Source organism: Ptychodera flava, chromosome 6 (genome assembly GCF_041260155.1).
Source record: "Ptychodera flava strain L36383 chromosome 6, AS_Pfla_20210202, whole genome shotgun sequence".
NCBI classification, from domain to species: domain Eukaryota; kingdom Metazoa; phylum Hemichordata; class Enteropneusta; family Ptychoderidae; genus Ptychodera; species Ptychodera flava.
In genome coordinates this window covers 33320765-33346043 of record NC_091933.1, presented here as the reverse complement: position 1 = coordinate 33346043, position 25279 = coordinate 33320765, and the positions used below count along the sequence as shown (strand labels likewise).

The 25279-nt window shown below is 37.3% G+C and overlaps 1 protein-coding gene across 2 annotated transcripts; it reads left to right on the top strand.

Annotated features, from left to right (window-relative positions):
* Positions 1-969: 969 nt before the first annotated feature.
* Positions 970-19966, top strand: LOC139135553 (uncharacterized). Of its 2 annotated transcripts, XM_070703000.1 has the most exons (13): positions 970-1509; positions 3321-3435; positions 4433-4494; positions 5045-5136; positions 5324-5483; positions 6497-6629; positions 7679-7954; positions 8888-9018; positions 12099-12209; positions 13015-13568; positions 15269-15317; positions 17807-17915; positions 18553-19966. In XM_070703000.1, the coding sequence occupies exons 1-13, from the start codon at positions 1366-1368 to the stop codon at positions 18711-18713; spliced, it is 2097 nt and encodes a 698-aa protein (XP_070559101.1). In that variant the 5' UTR covers positions 970-1365; the 3' UTR covers positions 18714-19966. The 2 variants fall into 2 exon arrangements, with proteins under 2 accessions (XP_070559101.1, XP_070559102.1); XM_070703001.1 differs by lacking the exon at positions 5045-5136 and having other exon boundaries at positions 995-1509.
* The last annotated feature ends 5313 nt before the right edge of the window (positions 19967-25279 follow it).

Genomic DNA, 25279 nt, shown 5'->3' with positions numbered 1-25279 from the left:
ATAGAAAGTGTGAAATACGTTCACAGCTCATTCAAAATACAGCTCATTCAAAGTGTACTGTATTCAAACTTTAAGATTGACACTTTGAAATTCCTATCTTACAACTGACATGTTAACATTTTCATTAAAACATAGAATGACTATTTAAAATATAAATATATATGTAAAATGTAAAATATAATATATATATACGTATATATATATATATATATATATATATATATATATATATATATATAATATATATATATATATATATATATATATATATATATATATATATATAAAATTTATGTCCACCTTTTTTTTTACCTATGTCGCGCGCCGGGGGGGGGGTCACCCTGTTTTCGAAATTTGGAATAGGGGGGGTCACTCTGTTTTCAAAATTTGGAATTGGGGGGGTCAGCCACTTTTTGACGTCGGCAAAAAATAATCCACCGGCCCCCCCCCAGGCCGAAGAAACTGACCAGTCCCTAAGAAGGAATGAAATGAAAATCTTGGATTAATTGAGACAATTCATTTCAATCATTTTCCCCAAAGTTTCCGAGCGTCACCCCAAAATAATCGTCCAAGCCTTTTAAAACCTAATCTTTGACCTAATTTCAACAAGTTAACACACATCTTTGACGTCATTAGCTGTATCACTTGTAAAATAATGCCAACATTGGTTCAACTTCAAGGAGGTATTCTTGAAGCCCACTTGGACTCGGACGGAGCTTGTATGCAGGCAGCTAATGTTAGGGCCTAAAACATGCACAGCGCCGCTGCATGATCTCGGCAAATTATTTACATCTGGTGAATATCAATGATTACACATTGTGTTCACGCTGACACCCTCACTAGTTTGATTCTGCATTCGTTATTACGAAAAGTTAGCAAACAAACTTTTACACCCCCACCCCGTTACCCCCACCCGGGCAGATGAACCTTCGACGAACTTACAGTCTACGAATGTTGCGCTGTATTTACATTGCGCATGCGATATCGATCTGTTACAGATACACACATGCATGACATTAGAGATTGACGGGAATGAGTCGCTCATCAGCTCAATATTGTAATTGGCATCTGTTTAATACGACGAACGTTGCTGGTGCTATATATAAGCAACAGCTGTTGCGTTAGCTAGGTATGATCTTTACAGGGAGTTGTCAACGTGTAATTTCCTACTGAACACTAGGATGAAAATGGTTTTTACGTTTCATCCACGAGTCAATGTCATCATTCAATCGGGTTAACTTGTGAAGGTGGTGAACGTGTAACCTGGCAACGGGCACGGCAGCCTGAAGTGGCCTTTCACTTCAGTCGTCATCACAGAAAATTTATAGGAACTTTCATGACCCCGTTGCGTATCATTACAACATCATGCCATCGACAAGTAGAACCGCTGGTGCATCGAATGAACGAGACCCGCTAGATGGCAGTAGTGAAGATTCTTCTTCTGACAGCGACTCGGACAACTCATCCGTTCGACGCGAAGTACACATGACCCAACTACCCTGGAAAAAAGTAAGAGTGTGTCGTACGTAGTTTTACAGGGCATGAACTCCTCGCCTTAGAGCATTGTCTGCTGTTTATTATTGTGCACGAGAATGGAACTTCGCAAAAAGTGACGCCGTCGTTCAGTTTGTTGTGTGTAGCTTGTATGTATGTGCCACAGTCAACTGTGGTCTATTCCACTCTGCGCCCTATATAGACGTATGTGGTTCTTCTCAGGCATATGTACACACGTCTATGGGGCGCATAGACTCAGAGCGGAATAGACCACAGATGACTGTGGTACATGCATGATACTACCGGCAAACGGCAGTTAATCTTTTGGTTTCAATAGCATTGCCGAAGTTGTGTATGTTGTTCAGAGCTGGAAAGGATTCAACCATGATCTCTCTTGCTCGGCCATTATTACCTCTATTCAATTCAAAGCAGGTGACAGCCCATTGTTTGTAGGCGTTGGATCACATTATTATTATTATCATTATTTAACTTTATTTACTGTCGATAACATGTTCTTCCAATAAGGCCGATCTTCCACAAGGTCGACATTAAAAAATTTACAGAATGACAGAGGAAAAAAAATACAAGTACTAATACAAGCAACAAACCAGTAAAAAATCAGGTCAAGAAAAAATAACAGCAATTAGGACAATAAGACAACTAACACTACAACAAAAGGCAAGAACATATCACACCCGATCCATGAGAAATTTATACAATTGCAACTTGAAAGATCTCAGATTTGGGCTGTTTTTCAAAGATGAGGGGAGTTCATTCCAAAGAACAGCACCAGAATATGAAAGGCTTTTTCTCATTATTTCCGTTCTAATTTTTGGCAAGTACAAATTGTTTGTTGAAGTTGAGCACAGAGACCTGGATGAGTGAACGTTAGCAGGCTGGAAAAGATTACTCAAATAATTTGGACACAAGCCATTGACAATTTCGAACATCTGGACCCCTTTTTGATAAATCAAGCGACTACCAAGTGGAAGTAGGCCCAAAGTTTTAAACAATGGACCAGTTGGTTGATCCCGGTCAAGTTTGTTACAGTAGGATTGATCACAATTTTCCCAAACAACCGAACAGTAGTCGAAGGTTGATTCAATATAACATGAATAGAACAATCTCAGTGCCCGTAAGGGCAAGAGATGTCATATTCGTCACATCGAATGATATATACGATATATACGACATGGGGGGGGGGGGGTGCAGGATGTTTGAGGAAAATTTGTGGGAGGGGGATTTTATTTCCAGCAAAGCTATATATATAGATGTCGTATATATCACATCCCTTCCACACATCTTTAAAAAAAAACCGACAATAGCTAAAACTGTATAAAATACTTGATCCTTCAATTGATAATTTTATGCAAAATAATAACAACCAAATAACAACAAAAACACCAAAATGATAAAATTGTTCCCATGAACTAGAGCACCATTGAACTGTCAAAGATTTGTCGAAGTAGCCAACCAGCTGATCCATGATTTTTTATTGTAACAATAGATGCTTTTACACGTGTATACATTTACACGTGTATACATGCTTCTAACATATTTTGAACAAAATTGAAATTTAGAAGGTAGGCTCTTTGCACCCCCCCCCCCCTTTTAGCTTTGCCGGAAATAAAATCCCCCTCCCACCAATTTTCCTCAAACACCCCGCACACCCCCCCCCCCCCCATTGGCCCACTATTTCAAAAGTTTCCTAATACCTGCTCTCACCTTATTATTTTGTCTTCCCACTAGTAACCAACCTAATCCTTGATTGATCATGTGATTTAATGTCTCATATTTCCTTTTTTTTGTGTTTATTTCTCCAACAGGTGTTTGTTATTTCTTTACTCCAGTTCACCAATGCCTTCAGTTTGACTGTTGTCTTCCCATTCTTACCTTTCATGACACACGACTTCTTTCCGTACCTGAAAGCTTCTCAATTGGGTAAGTGTAAGCTCACCATTACATCTTATTTTACTGTCTTTTATACAAGTAATCTCTGAGAGAGATTCTGCGTAACTTTTCTTTTGTGTGAGCGAAAGCCTGAGAGAGAGAGAGAGAGACAGACAGACAGAGAGAGACAGAAAGAGAGACAGGCAGACAGACACAGAGCGGAGGGTACTTTTAGTCCTACAAGGTGTTTTCTGATGGAAATTCAGATTCCAGTTATTTCAAGACACTAATACAGGGAAACATGTATTCCGTAAAATCATGAGGTAGATCCTACATTTAGTTTACGGTATATCCATAGTCAAAGCTTCAAATCTTGGTTCCACAGCTTCAAACAGAGAGAAAAATTAGTAACATTTTATATCGTAGATTGAAAGATTTACCCAAGTAGTGTTGGTGTGAGTCATCTGCTGCATTTCCTGTGATCAAATTCAAGATGTTATATTACTGAATTTATAAACAAGAATGATCTCTTCTTAGAATGCCTTAATTCACTTATAAGCAGTGAGCTCAAACAAATGTGTCTTTCTGAAAACTTTGCATCACTTTTGGGAATTGTGGAAAATTATTTGTGTCAGCCCTATATATCTTTGTATGTAAATGAAAAAATTTGCTTGCGTCACAGGTAATTTGTTTGCGTCGTAGCTCATGCTTATGAGTATGACGATTCTCTGAATGTCAACCAGTAAATATGTATGTTTTATTTCACAGACTTTGATCACAGACTTGAAGTGGCGCTTTCTTTTTTGTAGCATCTTTTAAACACATCATTTATTACCAATAATCAATAAGTGACCTTGCATATATGCGTTGATATCACCAAATCAATAAGAAATTCAACTCCATTACCACTGTTTCCACTCGTAATTAATACAGGGTCAAATATTGACTGTTGGTGTAAACATAAGATGCATAGCAATTGTCACAGAAAGTCAGTGCTGTTTTATTTAAAGCTATAAATACTGTTTAAATTTTTCTGATACCTTGTTAGGGTTTTATGCAGGATTTCTTGGTGGTGCTTTTTCTGCCGGGAGTGTGTTTGGTAATATACTCGTAAGTATTAAATAATATGGACTCTACCAATGATTCGATATAATGCCTGTAACTCAAGTGTATGGATATTACCCATTATTTTATAGACAATCAGTTGTTGGCGTTGCTTGTTAGATAGAGACGTGGAACTGATGTCAAACTTTTTTTGACCACAACTTTACAGGTTATCATGCAGATTTTTGAATTACTTTTTTTGTTCAAATACCAGTAATTGAATTTATGGGGATGGTACTGTCAGCTAACTTTATGAAAGAGAAACTGCCAACACTAAGTTTTTAGGCTTTCAAAATGGTTTGTTATGTGGAGAACTGAAAGATTTGTGAACTTCTGAGAAAATAAAAGATAAATGAGGCAGCATACTCAGCGGTATTATATGTTGTACTGCTGTTTGGTTTAAGATTGAAAGCGTAAAACTTTAGCCTGACCTTTTTCATCGGGATCACAGGTTTTCCAAAACCCCAAAAACTTTTGAAAAGTTTAGTTATTTTGAATGATTTATTGAAAGGCAAAAACTTGCATCTGGATCTCACTGCCTTTCATTAAATTTCAGTGGGGCAGATTCTCTGACAGTTATGGTCGTAGACCTGCCTTGCTTCTTGGATGTTTTGGAACAATTGTATTTATCATGTTCTTTGGTTTTAGGTAAGTGACCTCGGGTAGTTCTGGTTTCTCTTATTTTTACTTCAATGCAAATTAAGTCATTAGGTGTGGCATTTAAAGTACACAAAAAAAAAGATAAAATTTTAGGGTTTTTTTCCTTTAGATATCTTAGCCCAAGAGTAGAAAAGAACGTATGAGTGCATAAATTTTATTTCTTTCCACCCTACAGCATTTCATTTATTTGGGCTGTATCATTCCGTTTTTTGTGGGGACTGCTCAATGGTAACATAGCTGTTGCAAAGACGTATCTCAGTGAGATATGTGATGATAGCAATGTGGCCAAAGGCTTTTCAATTTTTGGAACTGCAGGAGCCATCGCTAGGCTCACAGTAAGTTACGCATTTCTTCTATCTTCACTGTATTTTCTTCTTTAACATCTAGTACTTGCCAAGTTTAGATTAACCCTTTGAGTGCTGTAATTTTTCCCATCAGAATTTTAATGCAACATTTTACCAATTTTTATGAATTTTCCTTTAATTTTTTTGATAATTTTGGACTAGGTGGACACCACATTTCACATGGCTGCAGTCTTTTGTCAAAATTTTAGTACAAATCTGAATAAATTTGACAAGAGTATATTTTATAAAAGCGAAAATATTCACTCTGGCGCTCAAAGGGTTAACACACTGGTGGCAAACCTTCCTTTACTAGTTCCTTTACTGGCATTTCTTTGCAAAAAATAATTTTACAATTACACTCGCTTTGGCAATTTTGGTTATCTGTATTAGATTGTTACACTTTAACTCAGTACTCATAAACAGGAACTCATGTACAGGAAGGTGTATTGTCGGCATCAATTCAAATATTCAGAGTTTTAACTTAAAACCATTTCCAGGTCTATTTACATCTGTACCATTCCAGACACTGCATCATTTACAAAGTCCGTTTTGATATTTGTTACTGGTTGCCAGCTACCGTACAGTTATGTGTACCAGTACACCTCTGCCTCCCTACCAGTATGTTCTCAAGTTATTATGGTTAAACGGCAGATATTACGATACCTCACCTACAGGCACTAGCGTAACATACATGAATACTTGCCTCTTGGTACCTGTAGCTTTTTGTCGTATTTCATGAATATCTTTAACTTTTTGAGATTCCAACATTTTATAATATCAGCACCGTGGAATTCTGATTTTTAAAACGAACACTAACTGCCAGCTAGCGTGCATGTGTAACAGTAGTTAAATTTCATTAAAAAAACAATGAAAATGTTGTCATGAATTCAAAAAATCATTGAATGATTTCATATTTTATCAAATCAATACCCCTGAATTTATATAACAATGTAATGATTTCACCGTACATTTGGGAAAATACTGTTTCTCTTTTTCCTTTGAAGTCTCCAGCTGTAGCAGGCTTCTTGAGCTGTGCAGCAATCAAGTACCGATGTCTGGACACACCGGTTCTCAGAGACTTCCCCTATCTTCTGCCTTGTCTTGTTGGTGCCGGGCTGTGTGTCTGTACATTGTTAGGTAGGTAAATACATTTCAAATATTTTGACAACCAAGTCAAATCTTATTCATTTCTTAGCTACTCTAGCTACAGAATCCATTGAAAATGGCAATCAAATTGGTTAGTTGGTCCCGACAAACTTTGGCATTCTGCATTCAGGTTGAGTTTATTTTGTTCTGGAATTTTTTTTACTGTTGTGCTGTACGTAGAAAATTGATCCACAGAAGATGCATTGCAGTTATCTGAGCCTACATGGACTAGCTCATTATATCCAAAAGTCAGAATTTTGAAGATTGCTCACAAGTAGTGTACAAGTGCTATATTTAATGCAAATTGAACATAACAAATGGATTTCCGCTTCACAAATGTGAATTCAATAATGTGTCTGTCACATACATGTATGTGATATTATATCATACTAGTATATTGATGGCCCAAATGCAGCGATCTGATAGGTCAAGACGCGAAAAAAACCATGGTATATTGGTGATATGCCACGGCTCATATACGCGTGAGCTCTCAGCTTGAGCAAAAATCCGTTTTTGATGTTCCACATCAGAATTTCAATATACTGTTATGATATAATAGCAATAAATCACACCCTGCAACGGTATACCACGAGATTTCGACCAGTTCACTTCATATATGCACTCGCTGTCGCTCGTGCATCTATGTCATGAACTGGTCAAAATCTGGTGGTATAACGTCACTGGGTGTGCTTTATTGCTTAATTATATTCCAGTGTGTACTGAAATGATCTGAAAAGCATTCTACTTGTCAGTGCCTTGGAAAGAATTCCAACATATATCAGCATGGGACGTAAGTCAGACGTGCAGCAAATTTCAACAAAACATTTCACCATCACAAGGTCCGAAACAAACCCTTTATACATGTGCAGTATAGAATATAGCTGGTCTGTTGAAGTTTGTTTAAAGAACATAATAGGTACTACATGTAATCAAATCACTCTATGATTTACATTGAAAACCACTTATAGGTATGTTTTTTGAGGTCATAGGTCATATAGTATTATTCACACAATTAAAGCCCTTCTGTCTTTCTGTTTCAGGTGCCTACTTTTATCTCAAAGAAACATTACAGAGGAGTCAAACACCAAGCCAATCTGACAGTGGCATCGGTAGTACCAGTGTCAGTGACTCCTCACGGGAAAGCTTTGATGATAACTGTGTATCCAGGGATACGGACAGGTTGCTAGGAAACCATTCTGCCATCAATGATGCTAAAGATGATGTTCATGCCGTGAAAGTGAGGCATGCTTTATGTTGTACGTGTTGTCTGTGCTGTTGTCGATATCGCTATGGAAGAGTGAATGCTACATATGGAGGTAAGGCGGAACAAATCTGTTTGAATTCAATCTGATGTACTGAACAGATTGTTTGTATTCATCTGTGTACTGAAATGCAATGCTGTTTTCATTTCTAGGACCCTTGAAGGTAGAATGTGCCTCGGGGATAGATATCCAGACTCTCAAACCTCTACAATTCTTTCTTGATCTTCCACTTGTGGGGGCTCATTTCAGAGCTCTTGGAGTAAGAAACATTTTCCCTGTCTTAATTTTCCCCAAATCGAAAAATTTAATGTTTCACACAGGAGTTAAGATAGGGATGGCAGCCATTTTGAATTTCAAATATCGGTTAATGTCTGGTTATTTTTATCTCAAATTAAAAACTTTGCACAGTGACCCCCGATATTTATTCTTGATTTGGCAAGAGAATGGTTGAAAGTTTCATTGAGGAAAGTTTGAGCAAAGTCTTTGAGGCGCATACTACCATAAATCCAATATTACAATGGAGAACCATGAGTAAATACCAAGCAACACCTTTATCAAAACACTTCAACATAACTAAGAGAACTTGCAAGACAAAAAAAGTTTACATTTCATCACAACATACATGTATTCCACTGCAAGATGGCTTGTTCCTTCAAACTGTTGAATGGAAAATGTGTATTAGTAGGAATAACATCATTATAGCTTCAATTATCAATTTTATATCCTTGTTTCAGCATTTATTCTTATGGTTGACGCTGTTGTAGTGTCTCTCAGATACTGGGTGTATATGATGAATCCATAGGACAACAAATTAGAAATTATCATTGACAGAAAGACTGTTTGTATAAAATGCTGTGTTTTCATGGCCAATGGCATCCTGGAGGAGTAAAGTGGAAATCTATATTATACAGGGCATTTCAGCAATGACTCAACTTACAGCAATGCTTGAAAAGTATTTGAGTTTTTCAAACTGTAATTCTCTTCCAGATAATGGAACATGTTGCAGAAAGAGCAGTTGTGGAATTTGTGACATATTTTCTCCTTTAAAAGATCGAAGAGTTTTCTTGGCAGTATTAATACAGAGCTTGTTGGCATTTTGTAGTGCAACACAGTCAGAAGTAAGTGGTGTTTACTTTACAGCTCAAAACTTTTGCATTTTATCGTCAAAAGCCAGCAGTGACCATTGCCAAGGCCGTTTGACCAGAAACTGACTAACAAGTGTATCAAAGAATGTCAAATAAACTGACCAGCTTCTAAAAATCACAATTCTCAGCCAAGTTGATATACCCAAGGCAAATGTTCAGTTACGTCAAGGTTGCTGAGTCGGTACAAAAAATGTCATTTTGAGAACAGACAAAGACATTGCTGATCATAATGTAGTATTACTATTATTCCTAAAACTCTAGTCCTAAAAACTATATTCCGCATGTATCCGTAGAGTTCATCGAGTGTTTATGTATTGTAGAGGGGCAACCAAATTCAAACATTACAGGATGAATATTGTCCTCTGTCTGACATGTCCGTTGAGCCATTCTCTGATAGATTAAATTTCCACTTCAGAGAATGACAGACCGTGTATACATATGGTCTCCAACAGTTGTTTTATGATGCAAGAGTGCAAATGTGGTAGATAATTGACAGGAGCTAAGTATTTGTAAAGGAATAAAGTACAGCGAAAAAAGGGTCAGCGTGGACTGTCTATTGTGCCGTGCGACAAAATAATGCAGCCACTGACGTTTTTTACAGACAAAACACACTGACAATGTAGCAAATGTCATGAAATCTTTTTTATTGAAAAGGCATGCTGGCGTTAGCAGGACCTGTTTCTTTTTTTTGAACACAGTGTTGATTTCACCATGAATTTGTTAGACAAATATATCCATGTCTTGAACATAAAAAGATGAAAAAAAAGTTAAATTTCAATGTTGTCAATGATTTTATCCAACTCAGAGACTGAAGCGAGGGTTTCCTCTCTTTGGATGAAACAACTGACGATGAACACAGATAGGGTTACAAAACTCACTAAATTTTTAAAACGAGAACGGACAAGAAAATGTCATCAGGGTCGTAAGTCTGGTAATACTACGAAGTCTTAAGTCATGTTCCTTGCCATTCAAGGTGTTTGTGGATACGATGGTAGAGGTTCTTTGGAAATAGGTGGGAACCATTCATCGGTATGGATTGTCGCTGATTTGTTTGGCAGCATGGGGACGGACAGAGGAGTCGGTCACAATCAATGATGGTGTGCTCACTGTCGTTGGAACTGGACGTTGATAATAGACATATGGTGATGAGGGCGGCATCGAATAATAAAGTATGGATAATATAGTTATACCAGCATTTACGATGGCAGCAGTCTATATTGAGCTTGCCTACTGTGGTGTTCGTAATAGGTTGATGCCATCCCAGTTTCGTCGAAGCTATCACATCCATTGACCAAGGAAGTTTGTGTAGATGCAGACGCAGGAAACATGATACCGCGCCATGCAAGCTCTTTCTGAAGAAGATTTACCATATTTTTGTTTTTATTCTCGAACTGATCAGTGGGAATCTTTTGTTACAAAAGGTTACAAATTGAATCTATTCTTTGATTTGTGGGATTGATTGAATAGGCGGTGTGCCTTTGATGAAGTTTAGTTTCGGTGTTGTGTCTAAAAAATTTTGTTGCCCTGCACAATATAGAGCCCACACTGACCCTTTTTTGCTGTTAATATAATCTCATGTCTTTCAACATGCAAGGAAAAGTCAAAACGTGTACACTCATGAATGTTTCTGTTTCTCCGCACAGAGTAGACTAAAAGGGTTAATGAATCATGAACAACTGGAGAGTCCATATGCACATTATGGACTGTCATTCTCTGAAGTGGAAATTTAATTTGCAGGTGAATAACTGAACGGACCTGGCAGACAGAGGACAGATGTTCACCACATGTACATGTATTGTCTGAATTTGGTTGCCCATCAACGACACACTATACAACAGACACAGTTACTGTACTATTTTTTAACTACACACACAATGTATAAAAATTATAATCTGCCTACTGTAGAATATCTAAAACAAAATGTGTATAAATTTACTGTTTCAATATAATGTCTGTATCTGATGTAGCTCATAAGACTGCAGAATTTGCCATGCTTTGTTACAGAAAATACTTCCTGTTGTAAATGTTCAGCTCTAATGTTGAAATACGACAGACATTATCAGTAGAGAAATATACTTTTCCATAACGACCTCACACTTAAACATTAAATTACCTTCCTTCCTCTGATTCCAATAAGCTTTTGAAATTTTTTATAAGTTTGTAGCTTTGGTTTTTTTTCATTATACCAGCTGACCAAGTTTGTTTACATATGTCAGAAGCCTTTGAAATACATGTACATGATGTTGAAAATAATTTCTCATCTTTTGCTTCTTTTGAAATCTGTACATGACCAAAGCCATCTAGGGCCCTTGGTACAAAGTATTAAAAAAATCATAAATGATTTCATTGGGTACACAGCACACACAAAGATGGAATCCTGAGTTTGTGTCATACTATATTAAATGTGTTACAGACCTTTTGAATGTATGGACTCTTTAAACTGAATTTCATAGACCTTTCACTATGTCCTGTCTGTCTCACATGCCAGTTTGCCACCTCAACTGTCACTGCTTGATGCAGTACTAAAGTTTGTCTTGATCACAAAATCAGATTGTTGTTTTTAAGGATGACATTGTTTCTTCATGTGACTATTCCATATCTCACAGTGACAGTTCAGACAGTTAGATTCCATAGTAAATGTAAATTGGGAATTAAAGCAGATGGAGCCCTCTGTGGCAGAAATTGCATGGCATTTTGTTTTTCCACTGTTCAGTATTTTTCCATTTGATCCTCTTTGATCACATAGCCTCACCAAATATGAGCCAAGTACATGTCATCCAGTGTATTTTGCCAGTAAACAGACTAGACTTGCCTAATTTATCCAAAATCAGAATTAACTGTGGTGTTCTCACCTCATCCATGCAACTTCTTCACACACTATTTCCTGCTTGGTATGACAAACTTAGGAAACGTGTAGTCAGTGTTCACAAGTGATGAGTATAAGATGAATCATAAACATAGCCATGGTGTACATTTCAAATTGAAAAAATTTATATAAATGAAAAAAATTATGCTTTGAATGGTATACTCTGCTTAAATTCATTATTTTTCAGATTCTGCCTCTATTACTTGTGACAAACTATAGGCATGGTGGATATGACTTTGATACCACTGAAATCTCTTTGCTGTACAGCATGATGGCCGTACCTGAGACTGTTTATCAGGTACTGCTTTCCACTTTAGTTTTGTAAAACATTTTGAAGTCCTTTTAACATTTTATATAACTTCAATCTGCACCAAAATGATAGTGTTCATCTATCTGTAGGTACTATATAGGCAATCAATATTGGCAGTGCCTGGATTCTGATACCAGAGAATTATGGGAAACCTGTGGCAATTCTAAAATGTTTAGATAAATTTAAAGCATTTCTACGACTAATATCAAATATTTTACATTTTCTGGAAGTTTTTCAAAAGGCATGAGTTAAAGGTTCGTAGACACAGACAATGTTTTCCGTGAATCACTTGTAACCCTGGGAGTTGGTAGGCTTAACCCCCTTAACAGGCATAGTTTGGGTGTAAACACCTTGTTATCAAGGGTGAATGTAGACCTGTTTGCAGAGAATTGGGGATGAACAGGTTGGCGTAAAGGAATAGAATACAACGCTAGAGACCCTCACAACAATCTATTCTAGTTATGTATCCAAGAGTCTATGTACTCTTATCTTCACAAGAGTCTTAGAATAACAGCATTCCGGTAGATACAGTCTCCATTTAGCGTTAAACCTGTGGATTTCAAAAACAGATGTCTCATCAATATTACAGTGTGGTGTATGCTCAAGTTTTTCGCGGAGAATTTTGTAAGAAAGCAGATAACCTATTAATGTATTTTATCATATTTAATTGCACCAAAGTCTATAGTAAACTTGATCTTGTTGGCTTTTATCAATTCATAGAATATAAGAACATTGTTTAAAACGACACAACATAGCAAATACAAGATGCTCCCCTTATCTTCTTGTTGCTCAGATACTAATATACCCAAAGATAGTGAAGTTATTTGGCTTGAAGAGAGCGATGCAGATTGGGTTTGTGTTGTGTGCCTGTTTTCTGGCCCTGATACCGTCAGTCAACAGAATGACTGGTCCTATCACATCGCACAACGTCACTACTAGTACCAACACTCATATTTTCCATGCAACTGGGAACGATGCCAGGGCAGTGGATGATTTCAGCATTCAAGCGAATGAAAGCAATACTTCAGATGCTCATTTCCAAGAACTCAAATTTGTGAGCTCAGATGAAAATGTGAGATCATCACACGCCAAATATGGAGATGAAATTGACGCAATGCAAAATGTTCACAAAACTTATGAAATGCGAAAGACTGCATTTCATGGAAGAAAGGCATCATTGAGCAACGCGAACGCAGGCATCCCATGGACCAACATCACAAGCAACTTGATAAAACAATGCAAGCTGTTGTCGGGGGGCAAGAATGATAAACCAGTGCCTCTGAAGAGGATACCTGTGAGAGTGTGGGCAATTCTGTTGCTGATTGTCACTGGCAGTACAATGGCAAGGTAATTAGACATCTGAAAGTAAAATTATTGTGTAGTTTATAATTCACATTAAACAGGAAGCATTGCGTAATAAATGTAAATAAGTGAGTAATATTTTTTATTCTTGGTTTTTTTGCTGTAAACTTCATAGTCTGTGTTGATGTCACAAGATCTTGATAACAATTGTATTAATGATTTTTTTGGATTATCAGACACTTGCCAGTTCTATTTTGACAGGTGAGAAAACTGGTGATTCTGGCACCTGTTTCTGATATTTGAATGTGGTGTCTTTTTGAATATTGTCCCTGCAAATGATGTTAGTGGACGCAAAATTCCATGTTTCCTATAGTATGATAGGGATCCCTTACAAAAACAAACCTTACATATACGTATCAATGTTTCACAGTAAAGTTGGGAGAGTATAAAGACCTTCAATGTAAGAAAGATGCAGTTTTGAATGAAAAATGCCTAATGAGCTTTAACCTGTACTCGATTACTGTTCAGTGGTTTCACAGAAATTATATTGTATGATATTCAAATTTTTAAGCATCAGAGGTGTAACTGAAGGATTTCAAACATTAATGAGATAAACATTGACCATATTTGGCAATTTTGTCAGGCTACAAAATTAAGTTAATACTGCCTAAGTCAGGATCTAACATTTTATTTTTTTTATTTGAACTATTTGCTGCCCGTAGAGTTGAAATAGAAACATTGGACTGAAATTGTAATATTGTTCAGGTTCTAATAAGGAAATGTTTATATTTATTTTCACCATGACATCACTGAAAATGGTAAATCAGAAGAAGCTCTGCTTGTGTCTGTGGCAATTTCTCATCACTAATGACAAGACTGACCCCTAACCTTTCTGGAAATGGTGATTTATGTGTGGCTAGTTTCAAGCCCCTTAGGATGATCTCATGTATCATGTAAAACATTTTTACTCGAATGTCACAATCCACTTGTACAAATGACTGTCATTTGGAAAAAATGAAATTATCATACAATTGGAGTTACAAATATTTTTCTTTACACAAGAAAAGTAAAATACTTTAAGCTATTTAAATGTCAATAAGCAGTTTTGCCATATATTTTTTTCTGTAATTTTTTTGTAAAATGGATTAAATTACCATTTGTGTTATTTTTGAGCTGTGTCAGCTGTATAGTAGGCCATATTGTTTAGGTTGCTTTGCTCCTTGATTGTAAATATCAAAAGCTGGCTTGAAAACATCTCCTGCTTTGTTACATTGCCTCCTGTTAGTCTACATTTAAGTGGGCTTCAAGCTACCAGTGGGCATGTGAATAAACCAGTCCCTTGAATCGTTTTAAATTGTTCCCATCCATACCGGTTTCCAGGTATTTAGGAGTATTGAAAATTTTCAGACAAAGTGTGATGAATGACGTGCTGCGCTACGATTGGCAAAGCAATTCATCTTCATCCCGTGTTTTGTGAAAATGTATTGTACACGTCTTGCCAACTATTTCCTCAGTGAGAAATCCATTTTCTATGACTTTCAAACATATTTGTTTGAACTTTATACACTCTCTGTTGCTCCAAGGGAATCAATGCATAATTAGAAGGTAGGAAGATTCCCTTTGCTTGACATTTTTGTTGATAAAGGACAGTTAACCTTTGTCATTCTCATGCTTACAATCTCTCTCTCTCTCTCTCTCTCTCTCTCTCTCTCTCTCTCTCTCTCTCTCTCTCTCTCTCTCCACAGAATGACAGCATTTGTATCCTCAACAATAATAATTGGAAATTCCTGCCTGGTAGGTACATCATAAACATCTTTTAACCCTTTCACCACAATGATTTAGCCCAAAGCCTTTATCATCAATGGTAATTTTGGATGTGTTTACATGGAATTGGGGGTGAACAGGTTAATTTCAGGGGTGCTTGAAATGGCACCTCAGTTTAACCAGGTGAGAATTGCTGCACTTTCAGAGGTCATGCATAATATATGTGAAGTGTCGTCTTAGAAAAATAAAATATTTTATATCAAATACAATGCAGTTTAATTGTAATGGTCTTGATTGAGCATTGTTTATGAAATTTGGAGGTCGAAATCATCCAATAACGACATTTTTGAAATTATTCAATAATAACATCGATATTCAGCCAACCAATAAGGTGCAGTCTTCTGAGATGCTGCATATTGCCCCAAAGTTCATGAATGTCCACGTCTGACATTTTGCTGTGTTGCCAGTGAAAGTAGACTTCCAAACCACTGACAAATATTTGATGATGAACTAGTGGCACTACATGGCCCTTAAAGGTATACTGTTACCTGTTCCAACTTTGCTACAGTTTATACCATGGAACAAGAAAATCTAACCAATAACAGATTTTAAGCAGCTGGCCGCTTTTTAAAAACAGCGCCATCACATGGGCAGTTTGAATACCAAGGAACGCCCCTTTGACCACGTATGGGCATATTTAGATTACAGGTGACTGTATACCTTTAAACAACAGCTGCTCTGTCATTATGGCAGTCACAGGGTCATTTGCAACATTATTGCCAAGATTATTCAATGACCAACATGATCAATAAGGTTGCAGTCACTACAGGTTTACCAGCATGGCATATAAAATGCTATAGCCTATTTTGGGCCCTCTGTAGGCCAATTAGCAACAACTTTGTGATTCTTATACATGTATGGTTAGACACGATGCGCAGGTTGGCCATTACATCCATCATGAGAAAAACTGTGAAAAGTATGCATAAAACAACAACCAAGACATTTTTGATCTACTTTTCTGTCTTCCTGCAACTCTCTTGCATAAAGTCTTTACAACTGTCCCCTCTGATACAAATGACGTTTTCTGAATTATCTGTGTCAATGCTGTATTTATCAGGGTAAGTGCCCCTTGGTCAAAAGCATGTAATATTCTCTAGGACATTGTCAGCAAAAAGAAGGCAGAAAAAGTGTGACATTGTACTTCTTCATTAAGAGTTTGTACTCAAATTTGTTTGTTGTCACATAACAAATGGCCCTTTGGCCCACCAGATAAGAAACTTCTGATGCAACCAAAAGGTGTAGAATGAATGAGACTCATCAAACACAATGATTTTGAATTCTTACATTTCCCATTTCCCAAAAATACTGAGACGTCGAGGTGCCCAAACATTATCTCGTTTTGACTCTTTCACTGAAAGTTTGGGGTGTGCCAGATTAAGCTTACCCGAGCATGAGCACTTACATGGATATCCCCGGTATGTGGTATGACATTTTCCTTCTGTGGCAGTAAAGGCCAGTTTGAGGCCAGCAAAACAGTACACGGGTTATTCTTTTCTTTAGCCAGATAAAATGAAATTTTTAAAATGTGTGTGGACAAAGCAGCCTCACAGCCTGTTTTCAGCTACAGCTGTATATTCTTTCATACAGACATGAATCTGATTGTGCATGATCTGTAGATCATGAGAAATAATCAAGTCATTTGTAGAAGATACAGGTAAATATACAGTGTACCTGTGACATTGCCCAGGCTCTTCTGCATCCTGTCAACATCCAGGTGAAACAATTGACAGCAGATGCACAAATATGCGAGAAGTGGAAATGCACCTGTGTTATGCATCCTGGAAATATGAAAACAAACCGTAGTCTATACTTTGCTAATGTAAAAATATGAAAATACAAGTCATTGCACAGAATATGGAACTACATGAGTGACAGTGACATGTTCAAGGTTATGACATGATTGATTGATTAATTGATTGTGTATACATGTATGTCACCAAGATCAAAAAATGTCTGTATTCCCAGTCTGTATTCTGTGAAAATATGAAACTTTTTGATATTTCTGAATCAGATATAAAGTATCACCCACAAAAGTTATAATTTTAGTGTTCAGTATTACGGACTAAGTGACCGCGAACTTGTCTTGACACTGTTGCCAGGACATTGGCCCCATTTTTACAGTGTAATGGTGTTGTGGTGTTTGCTGGCACTGACTGGCTATTTAAATACTGTATAAGGAAAGCATATTAGGGAATGACCCAGACAGATGAGACAGGTACCAGCACTGTGTGCAAGTCTTTCCTTCATCTCTCTCTAATCCCAGACACAAAATTGCTCCGTTCAGACATGATGATAACTTTGCTCGCAGACAAACTGCAGTATCTAACGTTTTGACATTTGCAGTATGTTTGATGGGACAGTTAACAAGAGGGAGGTATATAATTTCTAGACGATGTCTGAGTCACATTATTGACCTTTTGCAATCTTCGTGATTTTTTTTTACGATTCTTTTCATACAGCCTAAAGACAAGGGTACAGTCTACGGTGTAGCCCAATCAATGACAGCAGCCTTCAGGTCGCTGGGACCGCCCGCTGGAGGAAATTTCTTTGCCTGGACGGAAGATAATGGTTAGTGTTGAATTGGCCGATCACTACTGAAATCCCAAAGCATAACAAAACGTTGATTTACCGTCGAGGGCGCCTTACCTCGATAGAAGAATTAGAAGGAGATCGAAAGAAGCAGTGGGAATCACATTTGCATCGTATATTAAAATTTTGAACTTTCTCCAAGATTTGTTGTTCGTAATGCCTTAAATGTTAAAATTTTTAACCCTTTTTGAGTACACAGTGTTTCATTTCAAATGTATTACCCTAAAAATTATGCACGGTAACTCTTTTAACCCTTTGAATACTGTAATTTTTCCCACCAAAATTTTAGTGCAAAATTTTCCCAATTTTTATGATATTTTCTGTAATTCTTTTGATAATTTTAGACCAAATGGACATATTCTTTTCGTAGCCTTCAGTTTCTAATCAAAGTTTTTGAAAAAATCTAAAAAAAATATTTGGACCTGAAAAAAAATTGTCTTGGTTATATTTCACAAAGGTGACAAAAACTGATTTTGGCTCTCAAAGGGTTAACAAATAAGGATGTAAAGGTCATGCATCAGGTCACATAATGCTTGTGGCTCAGTCTAGATGTGTTGATTTGTCTTTCAATCTGTTTTTCATACAATGAATTTCACCTTTTATTTTTTTCTCCCAGGATTACCATGGCCGCTCGATTATCATCTCACTTTTTACCTGCTATTCGTACTTTTGAACGTTGGCTGCGGAATCTGTTTCCTCTTGCCAAACTCCATCAACAAGAAGCGGCAAGATGATGATGCAGAAGACAATAATGCCAATCAACAGGTGGCAGCCTAGCCACTCACCGATTGGTTGAGTAGTGTTACATTTTCCATTAAAAGATTAGAAACATAATCCTGATGATCTGAAAGTTCCATGTGTATCTGCCACTACTTTTGTTTCCATCAGTAAAAGATTGTTTCTCTGTCAACTCTCAATATCATACCAAAATGCCTTTGTTTAGATAGCCTGTTTTTTGTGATGTCCAAGGGTTATTGTTGACACTTAATTCAGACTAGAATTCAGTAATGTGGCACATTACACAAGACATTTTAACCACAAGGCTGGGTAAAAAATAGCATTTCAACATAATCAAGGGAGTGGAAAGAAATGTACTTCCGTAACACTTTCTAAATTAATGAAAATATTAAGGAATGTTATGGCACGTGTCTCCCAAGGAGAGTAAACGTGTTGTCTGTTGATATAAACAGGTTAAATTTCTGTTGAACTTTTTATTTACCGTACATGGTGCTTTAACCCTTTGAACCCGGCTCAGACATAAATGTCCGATGACGTCATAGAGTACCAGGAGGTCAGGGTGCAAAGGGTTAATATAGCAGTATTTTATTGGCAGACACTCTCGTAGTTGATTTACAAAGACTTGACTTTCCTTCTTTTGATTACATTTACATTGGACAGCATTTAAGTTTATGAGTATTTTTTCACAAATATCTTTGATCCCACCCTGCGCATACTTAGCAAAACAAGAAATGGAATAATATGTTGTATTATGTTTGTAGTATGTTACTTATTCTGCTGTATTTTGTATTTCATTTACATCATTCCATATTTCAGTATAAAAGTATATATTCAAAGCAGTTTTTGCCCAAAGGGTAAACATTTTGTGCTTTGTAAAATAGCCGGGTTCTAAGAAATTTAGAGTCACAGTACATGTATTTTTGTAGTACGGTATCATCCACAATTCCTCTTCTTAATACAAGATATCAGTGTAGAAGTAAAAAAATCACAACTTTTTTTTCAACGGGTGAACACTGCAAGGGTATTGGATAAATAAGGTCACAGTACTTTATTAGTAACAATATGATCCCATTGTAAAGTAGGAAAGACATGTAAATGATATGTAAATGATATGTAAATGATATACAAACAGTAAGATATAAGTTACAAGTACATTGCACTGTGGGACACTTTACACCAAATTGTATTATAGTGGGGCATATATCACATGTGAGAGAATTTACCGTCAAAGTCGCGCTTTCTGTCACCTTGACTGACCTAACCATGTTGAATAAAATGCAAAGTGTTTTGAACATCTTTCCAGTGTTTTGCAAATGTAAGGGCATAGGGGCTCATAAGTGCCTATTTAAGTCAATATTACAGCGTTTTTCTTTCTTTTTCAATGTTACAAATAAAGCTGAAGAGCACAACATTTGTGTAGCTGTCTTTTGTGTAGCTTGTATTGGCATGTATAGTGCGCCCTCAATGGGGAATGTGATCATATGTAAATACGACCTTTAGTTCCGTGACCTCTAGCCAATTCCTCTGGCCATGCCTTCTGGCCACGTGTACAGACGTCGCTGTGTTTAAATTAGTACAGTAAGCATAGCGAGGGCAGGGCAGGAAGTAGGCATGGCTAGAGCCGGGCCTAGAGGTCACGGAACCAAAGGTCACATTTACGAGGACGCACTATACATGCCAATACACGCTACACAAAAGACAGCTACACAAGTGTTGTGCTCTTCAGCTGGATTATTTGCAACATTGAAAAAGAAAGAAAAACGCTGTAATATTGACTTAAATAGGCACTTATGAGGCCCTGTGGTAAGGGTTGGAATTTCTCATTTTTGCAAAATGTACACATTTTCAGCTCTGAGGTGCGGGGGGGAAGCAATCGGATCTCGCATCTCTATACTTGGTATTCTTATTTCGAAGTTCTCTTGACAAAGTTTTACGGTTGTCGTTCTTGAAGCCCCTCTCGGTAGTGCCCTACGGTGCAGACAGTGTTGCAGAACTGTCACCACATAATTCACAGTCCCGGCGATAATACAAATATGCAATCCCTACATCTTACACACGCTGAGGGGCATTGAGTCATCTGATAACGAGGTAGGACTGGAGGAAATATACCCCAAAGCACTATTTTTACCATTACTTCAGCAATTTTTCTGCCTGGTTCAAAAGCAAGTTTTATTTCATAAAAACAATCTAAACAAACACAGAGACGCATGTAACTGCGTATTGTCACTGAAAGAACTTGACCATCATCCATGGTGTTTTGTGACATTATTTATCAAGTACTCACAGAAAACAAACATAATAAGGGCAAAAAAACTGATTTGTTGCTGGTCAGTGAGCACATCATTTCAGGAGCTGCGCGTCATGTCCTTTTCTTGTAAATATTCTTGGTGAGTCAGAATTTCGTGTGGTGGCTGGCCTCAATTCAAAGTTGTTATGACGTATGTCAGAAGAAAAAGGAAACTTAAGTACTTTGCAGCCAGTGATAAAAGACAACTGTTGCATCAATATGCCAAACCAGCATCCTTACGAATTAAAAAAAAGAAAAAGAAAAAAAACCATCGCATCACTTTTGCTGAATATTAAGGACCAGAAACAATTTGTTATCAGGCCATAGAAAATGTTCTATCTCACATGTCATATTCTGTCCAACATACATGTGATTGCAACACAGTTCAGCAATAATGTCAATGTGTATGAGTGGATGTTTTTGGATGAACACGATTGGAACTAATTTGGGATAATTGGATGGTGAAGTAATGTCGATTTAATCTGCAAATGTTATCTCATCTGCTTTTCTTTTTACATTACACTTTTTTTATGAGTTATTTGCGATATTGCAACTGTTACATTAATTCAGCTATATGGCACCTAACACTTTTGAGAAATTTGCAAAATACGAAAATCCAATTATCCCAAATTAGTTCCAATCGTGTTGATGGAAGTTCATAAATTTTTATATATATATATATATATATATATATATATATATATATATATATATATATATATATATATATATATATATATATATATAATGTGTGTGTGTGTGTGTGTGTATACACGCGCACACCCACACATGGATCTTCAAACAGCATCTTCTCACATCAGAACAGAATTACAATTGTTTTTGAAATTTTCAAATTTGACGCTTTCATTAGGACCATATCGGCCCAATCTGATTGAAATCAGATGTAGAGTACGGCGACGTCCACTTATGCGTACGCGGTATGCGACAGCAAGAGAATACCGCGTATACCCACAAGCAGACGTCGAAGTTCTCTACATCTGATTTTCATCAGATTGATATCGGCCATACCTTGCCTTCTCATAGTTGTGCAAAAAAATGTTGACCCGCTGTCAAACGCATCTATTAGGCAAAATTTGATGCTCCTGCAAATATGCTTGAGCGAAAACTGGCAATCCTGTTGGGGGGGAGGTGGGCGGTGGGGATGTTTAAATCCTTGTGAAGAAAACTTTCATTAGTATTAACTTCTTTCCTACAGCGTTTGAAGTAGACGAAAGTGGACTATATATTTCGAAGAGGATTGACATAAAGTTGGCGATGACAAGCTCCGGTTCGTGTCATCCAGAAATCCCCCACGTTGTGTTAGACTTTCCATCTCCGCATATTGGGACAGGGGATTCATTTAGTCTGTGTGCTTTACTATCGATACTATTCGGTGTCGACTTTCTGTGTGATTTAATAACAGAAAGCGGATAATTCTGTGTGCTAAATGTCATCAATTCAAATATTTTTAAGTAAATGTTAACATAATTTTTCTGATGCACCAGTCTCTGATGTATTCGAGAATTTCGTCATATGTATCACATTCAGTATTAAACTTGAAAATCTAAAAAAGAAGAAGAATTGAAAGGTATATATCGCATGTATCGATAATAGCGACCAAGTAACAGTGCTCCACTTCATTGCCATAACTCTTGGGCATCTTGGTCGACGTTGATGGATTAACTAACACTGTCGCTTAATATTCCGTGTTGTACTCTTTCTGACAAACGATCTCAGATGGTGCATATTATACAGCCCTAGAATGTTAATACATTTAGGGCGCCACCTGTGATTCTGATGCATCCAGCTGGGGTAGCATCGTCATCGTCGTCAACATCATAATCATCATCACCACCACCATCAGATCCGATCAGTTACGAAGATGGCCGACTGAATTACGGACAAAACCAAGACTACCACCGAAATATCTCAAATTTGTGCCAAATTGCGCCCCCTTCGCAAGAGCAGCGAGATGTCATCACGCACCTTTTCCACGAAGGTTTACAAATTGAAAATCGACATAGTTATTTAGATTTTAGATCAAAATGTAAGACTGATTGAGAGTAACGATTGATAATGCTGAGCTAGAACCCATGATGATATAATATTTTAAAGATTATACTCGGTCATTTTCCTGACTGTTGTTTGAAGGGGTTTCGTGGGTGAAGTGTCGCGGTGGTACCGAGAAGTCGTGCAACAGTTTTGTGGTATTACACGTCATGTTCTCGTCCTTTATAAGGGACCAATGGCTCGTTAGGAGACAAAAGAGTAATTTTGAATACAAAATGACACATTAAATTTTGGCCGAAAAAAGTACAGTAACTATGGTAACGGTTCATATATGCACGTTCACAAGCTTGGCAAGACCCCGGGAGTGATTGAAGTGTGCTCAAGGCAAAGAGTCAGGTAAACACTAAATTGAAGGTTAATTCGATACCTCAACAAGCAGAGTAGCCGGAGAGTGACTCCGATTTGTTTCATCTGTGAAAATATCTCAGACACATTATGAAAGGAGAGGGCATCCAGCCGTGCAGTTCATTAGTAATGACAGGAAGCAAGCTGGCCTGTCCGTGCACAAATGATATTCATTACTCTCAATTGTTCTGTCTATTTGTAAGATTCTCTCATTTGATAGTTTCCGTTTGGCAATCATTTGGGTCGATTTGCACGCAGCGGCGCTCCCATTTTTGTTGTGTTGCATTGTATCACACCGGTGTGTTGATGGCGCAAACAGGGCGATCTGATTGGTCGAGAAATGAAAACAAGCGTGCTATATTGACGATATCGCACTGTTGGAACACGCGCGAGTTCTCAGCTAGAGAGAAATTTTTTTTTTGAAGTTTCACGCTACCTTAGACAAGTTCACAATAACAATGGCGTGTTGGTATGAGCACTTTAAGTAGGAGATAGCTTGTAGGAATCTATGTATATCACACAAACCTCTGAGGTGACTTTGCTGACGGCAGTCGCTAGAAAATTTTTTTCGCGTGACGCTTACAAAGAAAATTAACCATCGAGGAAAAGTGTAAAATTTTTTCAGTCTTAAAATCTTTCACTTAGGGCGCGCGCATACAAATTCTATCTTTGCCGTAGATCCTGCCTTGACATTGACAATGCGCAAACATTTCCTCTGCTACCTATGTACGGACCGCGAGAAACGTCATTGAATTTTTATCTTCACGAGAAACGTATATTTCGCCTGCCTTTTAACGTATCACGCATTCCTTTAACCCTTTGAGCGCCAAAGTCAATTTTTGTCGCCTTTATAAAATGTACCCCAGTCAATGTTTTTTCAGATTTTTGCCAAAATTTTGTTAAAAAATTGTAGCCAATGAAATGTGGTCTCCATTTGGTCCAAAATTATTTAAATACAGAAAAATTCATAAAAACTGGTAAAATGTTGCACCAAAATTTTGGTTGGAAAACTTACAGTACTCAAAGGGTCAAATGTGTGAAACGTTTTAGCATTTTTATTTCCTGTACATTGAAGTAGACGTAAACATAGTATTTGATAATCATGTCATAGCGTAGGATGGGAAAAAGAGATTTTTCAACTTCGCTAAACCTAACGGTACGTCGAGTAAATAAGGGATGGACCATTAGACCTTGGGAGGGGGGTGGTCACAATGAAATTGTGAAAATTTTTTTTTTACTATTGTAAATTTCTGAATTTTTTTTTCCAATTGAGATTAGCTGTGCAATTTTTTTTTCAGAGTAAATTTTCAAATTTATAATTTGTTTTAGTTCTTCGCTGTCTGAAGATAAAGAGGGCAAAGATGTGGTGCCAAGCACCACAAGCGGCCACGCAAGCGGTCACGGGGGGGGGGGGGATTCGGAGAGGGGTGTCCCCCTGCTGCTGTTGGAGCTTTTGAAAAATAGAGATTACAATGGTGTTATTTGGTGGCACTTGGGGAGTATTTTTGCGGGGGGAGGTCAGGAGGGGGGTGTCCCCCCTCCTGCTGTTGGAGCTTTTGAAAAATAGAGATAAAAATGGTGTTTTTTGGTGGCACTTTGGGAGCATTTTTTTCGGATTACACATCTTCCTCTGAAACATGGTCTTCTTGCTCCTCAGTAGCTTCCTATAGTTTTGAAATTGACTTTTTGGTTTCCTGGCTTCCCTTTCTACTGCGTGGTGAAATGGCTACATTCACCCCACCAAACATCATGCATATCTCATGATTTACAATTGATTTTGACAAGCTGAGAAGCTAAAATAAGCTAAATAATATAGTTAAATTTGCATATTTGTGTTTTTAGAGCAATTGTTGCCCTTTTTTGATCAAAACATCTATTTCTCTGTCTCTCTGTAGCAGCATGT

What these genes read in the sequence shown, in the direction of transcription:
- LOC139135553 (XM_070703000.1), top strand. Translation starts at nt 1,366, where the DNA reads ATGCCATCGACAAGTAGAACCGCTGGTGCATCGAATGAACGAGACCCG. An exon ending in GAGCCATCGCTAGGCTCACA is followed by an intron (nt 5,484 to 6,496) that starts GTAAGTTACGCA and finishes TTTCCTTTGAAG; the next exon opens with TCTCCAGCTGTAGCAGGCTT. An exon ending in GTAGTGCAACACAGTCAGAA is followed by an intron (nt 9,019 to 12,098) that starts GTAAGTGGTGTT and finishes ATTATTTTTCAG; the next exon opens with ATTCTGCCTCTATTACTTGT.